This window comes from Mus pahari, chromosome 5 (assembly GCF_900095145.1).
Source record: "Mus pahari chromosome 5, PAHARI_EIJ_v1.1, whole genome shotgun sequence".
Taxonomy (NCBI): domain Eukaryota; kingdom Metazoa; phylum Chordata; class Mammalia; order Rodentia; family Muridae; genus Mus; species Mus pahari.
In genome coordinates, this window is record NC_034594.1 from 56,940,231 (window position 1) to 56,954,204 (window position 13,974).

General features: G+C 44.7%; 1 protein-coding gene across 2 annotated transcripts in view; it reads left to right on the plus strand.

The window, feature by feature from the left end:
- Mogat1 (monoacylglycerol O-acyltransferase 1) overlaps nucleotides 1-13,974 on the plus strand; it is a 27,167-nt gene that overhangs the window by 6,119 nt on the left and 7,074 nt on the right. Inside the window, exons 2-5 of one of the 2 annotated variants that reach the window (XM_021199171.1) lie at nucleotides 7,165-7,343; nucleotides 8,057-8,261; nucleotides 11,969-12,143; nucleotides 13,215-13,414. In XM_021199171.1, the coding sequence (XP_021054830.1) occupies nucleotides 7,165-7,343; nucleotides 8,057-8,261; nucleotides 11,969-12,143; nucleotides 13,215-13,414 (759 nt within the window). The remainder of the gene's footprint in view (nucleotides 1-7,164; nucleotides 7,344-8,056; nucleotides 8,262-11,968; nucleotides 12,144-13,214; nucleotides 13,415-13,974) is intronic. The other variant, XM_021199172.1, reaches the window with a different exon arrangement.

The window sequence follows — 13,974 nt, forward strand, 5'->3', positions numbered from 1 at the left end:
TGCTGGGATTAAAGGCGTGCGCCACCACGCCCGACTGGATGATTTATTCTTATTACCAGTGTCTTTTCAAGAGCAGAGCATATAATGTTGGCTCACTCTTATCAATTTGTGTGTGTGTGTGTGTGTGTGTGTGTGTGTGTGTGTGAGAGAGAGAGAGAGAGACAGAGACAGAGACAGAGACAGAGACAGGGAGGGAGAGAGGGAGGGAGAGAGGGAGAGAGGAGGGTGAGTGTATGTGTGTGCATACTTGTTTGTGTGTAGGGTGCAGGCCCACACATGACACTGCACAAAATGGAGGCTAGCGGACAGCCCTTACCTTTCAGTCTTTGGGTGTCTGTCTTTACCTCCCCACAGTGTTTGAGAGAGCATCTCTTTGCTGCTCTGTGAGTCAGGCTAGCTGGCCTGAGAGCTTTGGGGACATTCTCTCTGCCTCCCATTTTGCTGTGGCGTGCTAGGATTGTGGGTGATTGAGATATTTCATCTGGCTTTTTCTTGGGTTCTGGGCATCTAAACTTTTTTGGTTTTTTTGGTTTTTTTTTACCTACCAAGCCATCCCTCAGCCCCGAATCATCAGTCTTTTAAAGATTGCATCTGAATGAAACGGGCACTGTAGAAAAACAAAACTTGTCACTCTGCGGTGAGAAAGGAAAAGTCTATCCCAAACTGCCAAGGAGTGAACAGAGAAGCAATGGCGGGCGGGGGTGGGGCAGGGAGTGCAGCGGTCCAGGGTTTTAAGGGAACAGGTACCTGGAAGAAGGGGAACCTGTGAGCTGCGGTGGAGGACTTGAAGCATATAATGGGTACTTGTGAGTAGGGATTGAAGGGACCTAGAAGCTCTCCTAGACCCTAACGTGCAGAGCTCCCTTTTGCCAGAGGTAAGGAGATACCTCTGGGGGTGGGGATCCCCAAGGGGATGCTTGCTTTTGTCTAAATGCCAGACTTTTGGAAAAGGGGGTTTCTTGAGACCAGACAGTATCTTTTTTTTTTTTTTTTTTGAGACAGAGTTTCCCCAGACAGTATCGTTGATTTCATATCTAATAAACCTTTTCACAGTCCATTGTTGGGCAGGGTTATTTTGGTTTTAGTTTGTTTTTCTTTTTGAAGCATGGTCTCATTCTAGCTCAGGCTAACTTGAAGTTTATTTACTCTGTAGCCCAGGCTAGCCTTGAACTCAGAGCGGTGCTCCTACCTCAGCAACCTGAGCACTGGAGTTACAAGTGTGAGCCACCACACCCAACTCAGTGTTTCTTTTATCTCAGGCTTGTTTGAAATATTCTAGGTCCTTGCCATTTCTATTTGTCTATGAATCATCTCTACGATTTTTTGTTCCTAAAAGACAAAACCCCTCCCTGGTATTTGATTAGGATGCCTCTTGGTTGCGACTGAAATTCTTTTATGGGTTATCTTGGGAAGCACAAAGGCTCAGCACTTGGATTCCTTCACTACGTTGGTTAACTTATCCCAGAGGCTTGCGTATCATACACACACACACACACACACACACACACACACACACACACACACACACGTTCTATCATTTTCTGAACCCCTTTAAAGACTAACTTGGAGGTGTGGTCACCCATTCCTCTGAAGACTTCGACACATATTATTGATTTTCTATGTATAGACACATATTATTGACACATATTTTCTATGTATAGGAAATCAAGGGCATTCTCTTACACAATTAAACAGTGTTTCTGTCCCACAGGAAAGAAGGTGTGGTTTATTCTGAGCTAGTATACATGACTGGGAAGTAATGGAGAATGCAGGATTCCACCCTACTTCACAGTGGAAGGAGTTAAATGAGCTTCCGTTGTCACAAGACCAAAGCAAGTTATACAAAGAAGTAATTGCGAACCGGTGAGAAACAGACAGTTTTCTCTGAGGTGTCAGATGTTATCTTCCAGGACTCTCAGCTTTGTGACTAATAGAAGTTAGAGGTCCTGCAAGCTTAGTAATACTTTTCCAGCGTTTTACCTAGTAGTAAGGAAGATGGATCAGACACAGAGGTTGGTGCTAAATGGCCAGTAAACGGAACTAAAGATACTCCAAGGTAGTTTTGTCTCTGGGTGAGCAATGTTCCCTCTGTCCATAATTCCTGTGCTCTGGTCACTAATAGTCTGTAGTTGCAGCTGTCATGTACTAACACACGAATCTGGAAAGCCACATGGATTCAGTGTCCTGACTCTGTGTCCTGACAACCACATACCTGATTCTCACCTGGGCAGCTGAAGCACATAGATCTGCACACATAGTTAGTTGTGTCTTTGTCTGCTTGGAGCTGGGAGTTTTGGGGGAGAGGCACACACTTTAAGATGTGAGTGATTTGTGTGAAACTCTTAGGCACCTCTGAATACTGACATACCTTCTTTCTTAGGGACAAGCTCCGAGGCTTCCGACATGAAGCTATAAAATGGTATGTGTGCCAGAATTGTCTCACAGTTGCAAACCTTCCCAAAGCACACACAACGGGGGACTAGGTTTTAACTGGATTCTGGTTTTGATTCATTTGATGTCTATAGGCAAAGAACTAGGTCAAATAATGGACTCGTTTCTTGAGAGAAAAAGAGTTCCCATTATATAATACTTTAAACACAAAGAAGAACGGACCACAGGATCTGTCTTCTAGAACCATCTTTAACTCTTGGAGAGTTCTCTTACAGTATGAGTCGTGAGAATGTGGAGGGCATGACTCTTATGTTCCTTTGTTCAACAGATGGCATTGATTAATGGTTTGAATCTCTGTATTTTTTTTTTTTTTGGGGGGGGGGGGTTTGAGACAGGGTTTCTCTGTGTAGCCCTGGCTGTCCTGGAACTCACTTTGTAGACCAGGCTGGCCTCGANCTGTCCTGGAACTCACTTTGTAGACCAGGCTGGCCTCGAACTCAGAAATCCGCCTGCCTCTGCCTCCCGAGTGCTGGGATTAAAGGCGTGTGCCACCAAGCCTGGCGAATCTCTGTGTCTTAAGGAATATAAATGAGCAAAAGTGCTAATGGATTTTTGCTTGCCTGCGGATTCTATTATCTTTCTCTATTCCATGTTAAATTGTTGAAATAAATATAGAAATAGGTTTTTCTTTCTTTATAAGTTTGTTTCCTAAGTTTTGTATAATTTTAAAAATGTTATCTCATGTAGCAAAGGCTGGCCTTAGACTCCCAGTTCTTCCCTCTTGGCTTTTTAGACTGGGATTTCAGATGTGTGCGACCCTGACCAGTCAGAAACAGGGTTTTTTTTGTTTTGGTTTGGTTTTTTTTTAAGATTTATTTATTTACTATATGTAAGTACACTGTAGCTGTCTTCAGACACTCCAGAAGAGGGCGTCAGATCTTGTTACGGATGGCTGTGAGCCACCATGTGGTTGCTGGGATTTGAACTCTGGACCTTCGGAAGAGCAATCAGGTGCTCTTACCCACTGAGCCATCTCACCAGCCCGGCAGAAACAGTTTTATGGGGGGAAATGAAGACATCTTGGATAGGATGAGAAAGGAAAGAACACATATAACTTAAATATCTAGTTATTTCTTAGTATCAATTGTGGTGGTTTGAATACGTTTAGCCCAGGGAGTGGCACTACCAGGTGGTTTTGGCCTGGTTGGAGTAGGTGCGGCCTTGCTGCTGGAAGTGTGGGGGTGGGCTTTGAGCTCCTACGCTCAAGCTCTGCCCAGCGTGGAAGAGAGAGCTTTCAAGAGAGTCCCCACCTCTTGTTTCTGCCTTCGAAACAAGAGGCAGAACTCTCAGCTCCTCCAGCACCATGCCTGCCTGCACACTGCCGTGCCTCCCACCAAGATGCTAATGGACTGACCCTCAGAACCTGTAAGCCAGCCCCAATTCAATGTTGTCCTTATAAAAGTTGCCATAGGGGCTGGAGAGATGGCTCAGTGGTTAAGAGCACCGACTGCTCTTCCAAAGGTTTTGAGTTCAAGTCCCAGCAACCACATGGTGGCGCACAACCACCCATAATGAGATCTGACTCCCCCTTCTGGTTTGTCTGAAGACAGCAAGTATCTTGCCTCAGCACGTTCATCTGTAGCAAGAAGTATTTTGTGTTTCACTTTATGGAGTCCCAACAAAAGGAGCTCAGCTACACAAAGGGGGACCAATACATGGGTGTTGTTAGCAAAAAAAAAAAAAAAAAAAAAAAATCGCATGTCCTTTCATGTGCTTGGTGTAGCAGAACATCTTTTCACCCGTGTCTGCTTCAGTCAAATGATCCTTCCCAAGTCTGCCTTAGCCCTTTCACCTGTGTCCACTTCAGGAAAACACTCCTTCAATGTGTTTGCCCCAGCAAACACAACTGACTCTCCAAAGAACCCTTACGTTTCCACTTTCTAAGACATTGATCATCAATGCAGATGAGTCAAGTTTCCCCTGCTTTCACGGTGCAGGTTGTGTGTGGAAATTTACTGAAGCCTTTTAAAGGTGTGGCCATTCTTCAGGTAGTGGCTTTGTTCTGCTGATTTGGGTCTTCTTTTTCTTTGATAGCATCATTTAGCTTCTTTCAAAAAAATACATTTTTGATGACTGGGAATATAAATCAGAGGTAGAGTGCTTTTTTAGAGTACATGAAGCCGTAGACTCAATTCCCAGCAACACACACACACACACACCACCACCACCACCACCACCCCAACAACAACAATAAACACCAACAACAAAGAATTTTATAGATAAAAGAAAATCCATTCTAATTATGAGTAAAGTAGAAAAAAATGTGTAAATTTTCTTAACCATGAGGACGTAGCTCAGTGGTAAAGTGCTTACCCAGCATGAACAAGGCTCTCGGTTCAAAACTGTAGAGGAGAACAAGAAAATTTCAAATACCATCATTATAATTTTGGCATTTTTTTCCTTCTTGGAAGTTCTTTAAAAATGTAATGTATTTAATTAAACTACATGAAATGGATGGTTTTTTTTTAATCTTAAGCACTCAGTGGTAGCTAACTGATAACTAATAATTACTGCTTCTTATAAGCCCTATGTTATGTAACTATTCACCCATGCTTCTGTGAGTAACCCCTCACCCATGTAGCTGAAACTCCAGTAAATTCACTGGTCCATCAAGCCTGACCTGAGTGCGATTTTCCTTTGGTTTGTGGATGCTGCCCTACTGTGGGTGAGCAGATGTTTGTCTACCCCTCCCCAGGAAGAGTCACAAAGCACTGTAATTGTTCTCGTTTCCCTGCACACTACCTTGGGTGACCCAGGAGCACCTCTATTCTGCCCTAATCTTGTTTTGTCTTTGAAATCTTGGTGCTTCTGAGTCAGAAGCCGCTCTTCAGGTGGTCTGGCTAAAACTGGCTGCCCATCTGCTTTGCATAATTGCACACATCTTCAGTACCATCACCACTGATAACTGCTGTCTTTTTTCAGGGTTCCTATTGCTGTGAACAGACACCATGGCCACAGCTCTTACAAAAGAAAACATTTAATTAGGGCTCGCTTACAGTTTCAGATGTTTCGTCCATTATCATCCTAATGGGAAGATGATAACGGACGGGCAGACTTGGTGCTGGAGAGGGAGATGAAAGTTTTCCATCCAGACCAGCAGGCAGCAGGGAGACACTGCCACACTGGGTGTGACTTGAGCATCTGTGGTCTGAAAGCCTACCTCCTAGTGACACGCCCCCTCCAACAATGCTGCACTGTATAAGTTTGGGTTTTATTGCTGTGAAGAGTCACCATTGCCAAGGTGATTCTTATAAAGGCAAACATTTAATTGAGGCTGACTTAAGAGTTTCAGAATTTTAGCCTGTTATCATCACAGTGGGAAGCCTGGCAGCACACAGGCAGACGCGGTGTTGGAGAAGGCGCTCAGAGTTTTCGACATCTTGATCGGAAGGGCTTGAATACTAAGGGACCTCAAAGTCTGTCTCCACAGTGACACAGGTCCTCTAACAAGGCCACACCTCCTAATAGTACCACTCCCTATGACCAAGCAATCAAGCACATGAGTCTCTGGGGACCAAACTTATTCACACCACCACACTCCACTCCCTGCCTCCCATAGGCTTGCAGCTGTAACAAAATGCACAATGTCTTTAGTGCAGGTTCTAGGTCTATCATTTCTTGTTAGGTTTATGGGAGTCATTCTATTTTTTTTTTTTTATTGCATTAACAATATTGCTTCAAAATATAGGCAGGGAGAGGAATAGAGAGAAAACTTGAACTGAGTACTGACAACAAAAAAAGATCTTTACGAGAACCCCTCATGTTTAAGGTATACTTTTGGTTTTTGAGACAGGGTCTTAACATGTATCTCTGGCTGGCATGGAACTTGCTTTGTAGACCATGCTGACCTCAAACTCACAGAGCTCTGCCTGCCTCTGCCTCTGCTTCCCGAGTGTTGGGATTTTAAATGTGACAGTTTGAATGAGAATGGCCCCCAGAGGCTCATTTGTCTAAGTACTTGTCCTTGGTTGATGAGACTGTTTGGGAAGGACTAGGTGACGGTGCCCTTGTTAAAAGAGGTGCATCACTGCTACCAGATTCCGAGGCTCTACGAGTCAAGTGCTGTTCCTGGTATGACTTCTCTGCCCCCTGCTTGTAGGCGTGAGTTCTCAGCTGTCCCTGCCATCATGCCTTTGCTCCCCAATCATGGCCTCTAGCTCTCTGAAATAATAAGTTCCCAATTAAACACTTTTATTTTATCAGTTGTCTTGGTCATGGACTGGAGAGATGGCTCAATAGTTAAGAGCACTGACTGCTCTTCCAAAGGTCCTGAGTTCAAATCCCAGCAACCACATGGTGGCTCACAACCATCTGTAATGAGAGCCGAGCCGATGCCCTCTTCTGGTGTGTCTGAAGACAGCTACAGTGTACTTACATATAATAAATAAATAAATAAATAAATAAATGTTTGGACTGGAGTGAGCAGGGCCAGAGTGAGAAGGGGAGGAAAAAAAAAGTTGTCTTGGTCATGATGTTATGTCACAGTGATGGAAAAGTAACTTATACAATGCTATTTCTGTTTCCAACCATAGAGTTCTTGAAGATGGAGGCTGTGCTTTACGCACACCCTCTTCCTGGGTACATGAACAATGGCTGTGCAGTCAAACTACCTTTCTATAGTAGCGAATCTTCTACTTTCCATAGCCGGTGGTTGTGAAGTACAGGGAGCAGATACGGATGGGCCAATCCCACCTGACTTTCCCTTTCTTACAGTGCAGGTGAGCATTGGGATCATGGTGATGCTGGTCCTGTACAACTATTGGTTCCTTTACATCCCATATCTGGCCTGGTTTTACTATGACTGGAGAACCCCAGACCAAGGAGGCAGAAGATGGAACTGGGTCCAAAGCTGGCCTGTGTGGAAGTATTTTAAGGAGTATTTTCCAATGTGTGTAAGTAGAACTGTCTTCTAAAGGATTGAGTGGGGAGGACCGTGGGAGTGTGTTTCCATCAGTGTCTCCCCACCTTCTCCTCTCCAGACGGAATGTGCCATAGTCCATTTTGTCCTCTTATAATGATACCAGAGCATCAGATATACAGAGAGAAAATTTATTTCTCACAGTTCTGAAATCTGGGGATGGGCATCCAAAAAAATAAAATGTTCTAATAGTCAAGCAGTGTCGTCTTGACCCATGACCTCACGGCAGATACAGACGGCAAGAGAGAGTAAGAGGAGGACCAACTTGTCCTTTTAAAAAGACCACCCACACCAGCAGCAAGAATGCCAGGCTTTCCTCACTCCACCATCATAATCTAACCCTCCTCTCATGAGGTCCCACATCCCTACACTATTGCTCTGGAGTTTATGTGTCCAGTGTGGTTTTGTGGGTGGCTGATGGGCACATTCAAATTATTACAGAGAAAGCTTGCAGTTTGGTCCAAGTTAATAACTGGATCTTGAGCTGAGTTGACAAAGTCTGAAAGACTGTGTATGGAGGGACCTGGGTTAAATGGATTGTTTAGAACTGTCAAAACATCTCTAACCCAAGGAAGTAAGATGAGTCATGTCCCTCATTTCCCACTGAAGTTCAGAGACGGGAACCCTTCCACTTCTCACTGATCTGGGTCATATCATTTCCTTCTCTCCATGTGAACATGCTCATAGCTCATCAAAACGCATGATTTGGATCCGGGTCACAATTATATATTTGGGTTTCACCCTCATGGAATATTCGTGCCTGGAGCCTTTGGAAATTTTTGTACAAAATACTCAGACTTCAAGAAGCTCTTTCCTGGCTTCACGTCGTATCTCCACGTGGCCAGGCCCTGGTTCTGGTTCCCGCTGTTCCGAGAATATCTGATGAGTAACGGTAAGTGACACAGCCACTGTCCCTACAGGGCTGGGTGATATAGCCACACTGTTGCTACAGGGCTTGGTGATACAGCCACTGTCCCTTCAGAGCTTAGTGGCACAGATACTAATCCCTACAGTGCTCTGGTGTGGCAGGCAGCAGCAGCCACTTGATTTTAAACTTCCTGTGCTCTGCGGATTTTCCTCATACACATTCCTGGACTCAGTGTATAATAGACCTTGGGACCAGGCCTTCTCTTCCTCTGCTCATCCCAAGTACTTAGTGTTGTGATAACAACATAGGGCTTTTTGAATAAACACCAATCCACTGGAAAAGGAAATTGTTGAATGCTTTCAGTATATTCAAATGTGGAAAACAGTCACATGTATCAAATAAATGGTAAACTGCACTCTGCAGAGGTACGCATAGTTTTCTCAATGCTGGACCTGGAAAATGCCTTCCACTGTGTCTCACTAGCAGTAGCAATAGTGACATAAACTACTCAGTGTGTTTGCTAGCTTTGTCATCCTAGGTTGTGTGGAACTCCTAGGGTCATGGATGTTGTCAGTGGTACAGTGTTTGTCTAGCATGAGCATATCTACTCCCTGATCTACAAGGAAAGAAAAGGGGGAGGGGAGGGAATGGAAGGGAACAGAAGGAAATGAAAGGTCTATAAAGCGAGTTCCAGGATAGCTAGGGCTACACAGAACTTCACTCTATAAGACAAGCTGGCCCTCTGGCCCTGAATCCCTGATGGTACGGCTTCCACCGCTCAAATTTTGAAATTGTAGGTGCGTGCCACTGTGCCTGTGAAGCAATGCCACACTCTTTAATTACTAATTCTGAGAACAGAATCATCCTGAAGTGCCTTAGAGATGCCTGTATACGCATGGTTACGCTCATGCCAGTAGCCTCCATTTCAACTCAAGAGGTTCTACTTGGTTTCCAACTTGAGCTTTTGACCATGCACCTCAGTAGTTTACAAAGCTTACGAAGTATTTTGTATGTGCCAAAGTTATGTACAGTGGTTATAATTACCTTTGCAGCTCCTGGGTATAAAGAAAAATGATTAGCCTTTTTCAAAAAAAAATTTGTCATTTCAGTATCGATTAGTGACAGATTTTCTGTTACCTTCCAGATTGTCATGGCTTCCTATATATTCACTTCTGTTGTTATGTATCTGGAGGTCATTTCAATCCAAAGCTGGCTTGGGTCTGCGCCAGTTTGTAGCCTCAAATGCCGAACTCAGTCCCGTGAGTGCTGCAGGGCACACTAGAGGGCGCCCTAACCCCTCGAACTATCGAGTGAGCTAGCATCTGGCCTCAAGAGGGCGCACTAACATGCCAAGCTACCGAAGAAACAATTCCCTTTCTCATCTTGTAGACATTAGGTTAGAGTTTTATAAAAGGGAGAAAAAAGATAAATCTTTAATTTCCGAAAAAGTCACAGAAATAGATTTTAAACACACTTTTTGCTGAATCAAAATATGATCGCTAGTAAATCTGAGTAGTTGAGAACAGGTGTGTCAGAGATAGCGAGATACTCCCCTGTCCGCGGCCATGTTAGTCAGAGTTCGTAATATACTGATCACAGACGTTCCTGTTTACTAGAGTTGACTCAGAGATGCTGTGTGGCATCGTTGACTTATTTATTTCTTGGCTCTTTTTTTTTTTTTTTTTTTTTAGATTTTTTTATTTATTATATGTAAGTACACTGTAGCTGTCTTCAGACACTCCAGAAGAGGGCGTCAGATCTCGTTATGGATGGTTATGAGCCACCATGTGGTTGCTGGGATTTGAACTCCGGATCTTCGGAAGAGCAGTCGGGTGCTCCTTACCCACTGAGCCATCTCAGCATCCCTTATTGGCTCTTTTGAGATTGGGTTTCTCTGTAGCCCTGGCACTCGAACTCACAACGAACACCCGGCCTAGGTGTGCACCGCCACACTGGCCATTATTGGTTTATAATATAATGTTGCTGTGGCTTTCATGTCTTAAATGCTAAATAAGAATATCCAAATTTGTAGCCAGTGACGTCTTAGGCTGTTACTGCCTTTAAGTTTTCAGCATTATTTCCCAGTGCTGGCTTCTGAGGACAGTGTGTGGGGCAAAGCTTCCTCCTGTGACCTTCCTGCCGCACAGGAAGTTTAAACACTAACTACAGCCCATTTTGAAGGGTCTGCAACCACCAGATGTCAGCCGGAACAATGGTCTATCTCTCTGCTTCTTAAACTGGCATAGGTGCCAGGGATCTAGTTACAGCAGCCTCTTGCATCATGCAGGGGACCATAGCTTTTCCTCTGTGGATAAAGCCACGGGGAACTTGAGAGAGTCTTTGAATAAAAGCTCTATCTGCTTGCTCACTTGCTTTGTGATAGAAACCTCATTCATCTAGCAGCATAGAGTTATATGGGTTAGATGGGTGGAGTCTGAAATCTAGAACGCTGGGACAGGCCTATGGCAGTGACCAGGGACACCCGATGAGCACTGCACTGGCGCAATGCTCTGATGATAGAAATTCAGAGGAGAACAATCCTTGATACAGTAGCAAGACTTCACGGTTGACTCGTCTTCCACTAGGCAGCAGCTGGGTGTTATCATTATTGTCAGTATCTGGTGTTATGAGCAGGTGTCCAATAAATGCTTTGGAATGAAATGAGTCAGCAGGCAGCCGATAGCCTGCTGAAGGGAGTTTACACGACAGACTGATATTTTGAACCGGATGACTGGGTAGGTGACGGAATTCTTTGCCTTGGTTGGTAATGTTGGAACAGGGCCTGCTCTGAGGAATAATTTGACTCACTGGATTTGGAGATAATGAGCTTGAAGTTGGAGCTGTCAACGTGGAATTTCCGTTTGGCCGTTGGTGGTGCGGCCTGGGAAGCAGAGGGATATATTCCAGGGGATGGGGTGGATACACCCCACCTAAGTGGGAGCTGAGTTCATGGCTAGAGATGAATTTAGAAGACAACAGAAGGGACTCTCAGAAATAGCAGCTTACAGGAAGGGCTGGCAATAAAGAAGCAAGGCGTGAGAAGTGGCCAGGAGAGAGCTAGAAGGGTTATGTGTCAAGATCCTGGGGGCCGTCTTTGCAAGAGAATCGATGCCTTTTTTTTTTTTTCCTCACGAAGGTTACTCAGAACTAAATGACGATGTCTTGAACTCAGGGAAAGTTCAAAGCCATCCCGAAGGGTCTGATTCTCTCATCCGTTGGCATTTGTCTTTTCTTTCAAGGGAGTAGAGCATTCAAAGCTAGGGGTGACCTGTGACCCCAGCATATTAGAGGCTTAGCCAGGATGATTGCCATGAGCTTGGTGCAAGCTTAGGCTCGTGAGCTGAGGGACAGTGAGCCTACATGGTGTGGCCATGTAGAGAAAGAGAGAGGAGAGAGACAGAGAGACCAAGACCGATTATCATTCAAAATCTTATACTTCTCTAATAGTAGGAATCATAATTAGACCATCACAGTTGCCAAAAAACGTTATTTTTAAAAATTATTCTTCAGGGCTGGAGGCTCAGGGGGTTAGGAGCATTGACTGCTCTTCCAGAGGTCCCAGCAACCACATGGTGGCTTCCGACCATCCGTAGTGGGATCTGATGTCCTCCCTTCTGGTGTGTTTGGAGACAGCTATGGTGTACTCAGATACATTAAGTAAATAAGTATTTTTTTAAAAAATTATTCTTCAAAGGGAACGGCTATCTATACTTTCTATTTGACTCCCCAAGGGCCGGTTTCAGTGTCTAAGGAGGGTGTGTCTCATGTGCTGAGCAAGGATGGTGGTGGGAACGTCTCAATCATTGTCATCGGAGGTGCAGAGGAGGTGCTGGAGGCTCACCCAGGAGCATTCACCCTGTGCCTCCTACAGCGCAAAGGGTTTGTTAAGATGGCCTTGACCCATGGGTAAGTGGCTTTTTTTTTCCATTTTGTTGGAGACAGGGCCTTGGTATATAGTCCAGGCTAGCCTGGAACTCACTATGTAGCCCAGGCTAGCCTGGAGCTTGCGATTCTCTGGTGGAGCCTGCCAAGTCCTAGGATTATAGGTGTGAGCCACCCTGCCTGGCCTAGCTAAGAGGCTGTTTGTTTAGGGTGAGCATGTTTTAAAACAATAAAACATTACATGAGCACAGAGAATTATAATAACTTTTCTAGTCCTTAAAGAACATTCTCCAAGTCAATGGGAGTGGAGTATAAGCTTTCTACCAAGGCAGTTTGATGTCACAGCATATGGCAATCTAAAGAAACAACAGTGGGGGGGCTGGTGAGATGGCTCAGTGGGTAAGAGCACCCGACTGCTCTTCCGAAGGTCCGGAGTTCAAATCCCAGCAACCACATGGTGGCTCATAACCATCTCCGTAACAAGATCTGACGCCCTCTTCTGGAGTGTCTGAAGACAGCTACAGTGTACTTACATATAATAAATGCAGAGAGCTGTAAACGATGTGACTCGGCTCACCTTCTCCTTCCCTCCTCTTTATTCAGTCCGGGACCCCAGCCCATGGGATGTTGACAACTTATGCTCAGGGGTCACCTTCCCCTCTTCATTCAGAACCTCTGTAAAAACACCTTCGCAGACATACCCTGAGGTGTCTCTCCTAGGAGACTCCACATCCACTCAACTTGACAGTGAAAATTCAATGTCACTGGTACATACAGAGTTTAGGAGGTTTTCTTGAAACCTCTGGATGAACGTAAATTATTTAAATTCATATCCTTGGGGCTGTGGTGGGGGAGGGTTCAACAATTTAACTGTGCAATTATGCAGGCTGGAGTTTAGATCCCAGCACCACATAGCAAGCAAAGCATCCTGCAAACACACATAGATCCAGCTCTGAGGGAGGGACGCCTTCTTTTAGCTTCTATGCCTGCCCAGTGTGTGCACCTGCAGACATGTGTGCATACATTTTGCTATGCACAACCAAACATTTTTGCATTTACTTGTAAATCTGTGCTCTTCCCCTCTGTCCCTTGCAGTGCCAGTTTGGTGCCAGTGTTTTCTTTTGGTGAAAATGAACTCTATAAGCAAATTAACAACCCCAAAGGCTCCTGGCTACGAACTATACAAGACACGATCCACGATTTAACGGGAGTAGCCTTGCCATTGATCTATGCCAGAGGAGTTTTCCAGAACAGCTTTGGCATAATGCCCTACCGGAAGCTGATCTACACCGTTGGTATGTATGGGAAACACACAAAAGATCTTACTTCGTACAGTGTTCACCATTACTGGCCTTTCCTAGATGACTCCTGACGTCCTCACAGCCACACACTGTGGCGTCAGTCCCTTACTGAAAGCGTGCTTTGTGTCACTAGTTATGCTTATATATGTTCTGGTATAGAATGATTTTATGTATAAAAGGTGAGTGAGTGACTAGAGATGGAGAGGGGTGGGAAAGTGGTGCAGCATCCACCCTGGGCGTGCCTGTAGTTTCACCTCTGAAGGATATGGAGGCAGGAGGAACCCAGAGTTAAAGCTAGCCTGAGCGATGCACAGGCTCGCAGAATAATTTCTTTCTGGGGCTTGGAAGAGGCTGTGAAGTTGAAAATGAGAAAGAGCCAAAACATGCAGAACTAACCACAGCTTTGCGCTTTATATGAGATGGAAATAACCTAATATCTAAAATCTAAACATAGTGACTCATTGTTTAATTTTTTTTTTGACTTTTCGTTTTTTTTAAAAAAAGATTTGGGCTGGTGAGATGGCTCAGTGGGTAAGAGCACCCGACTGCTCTTC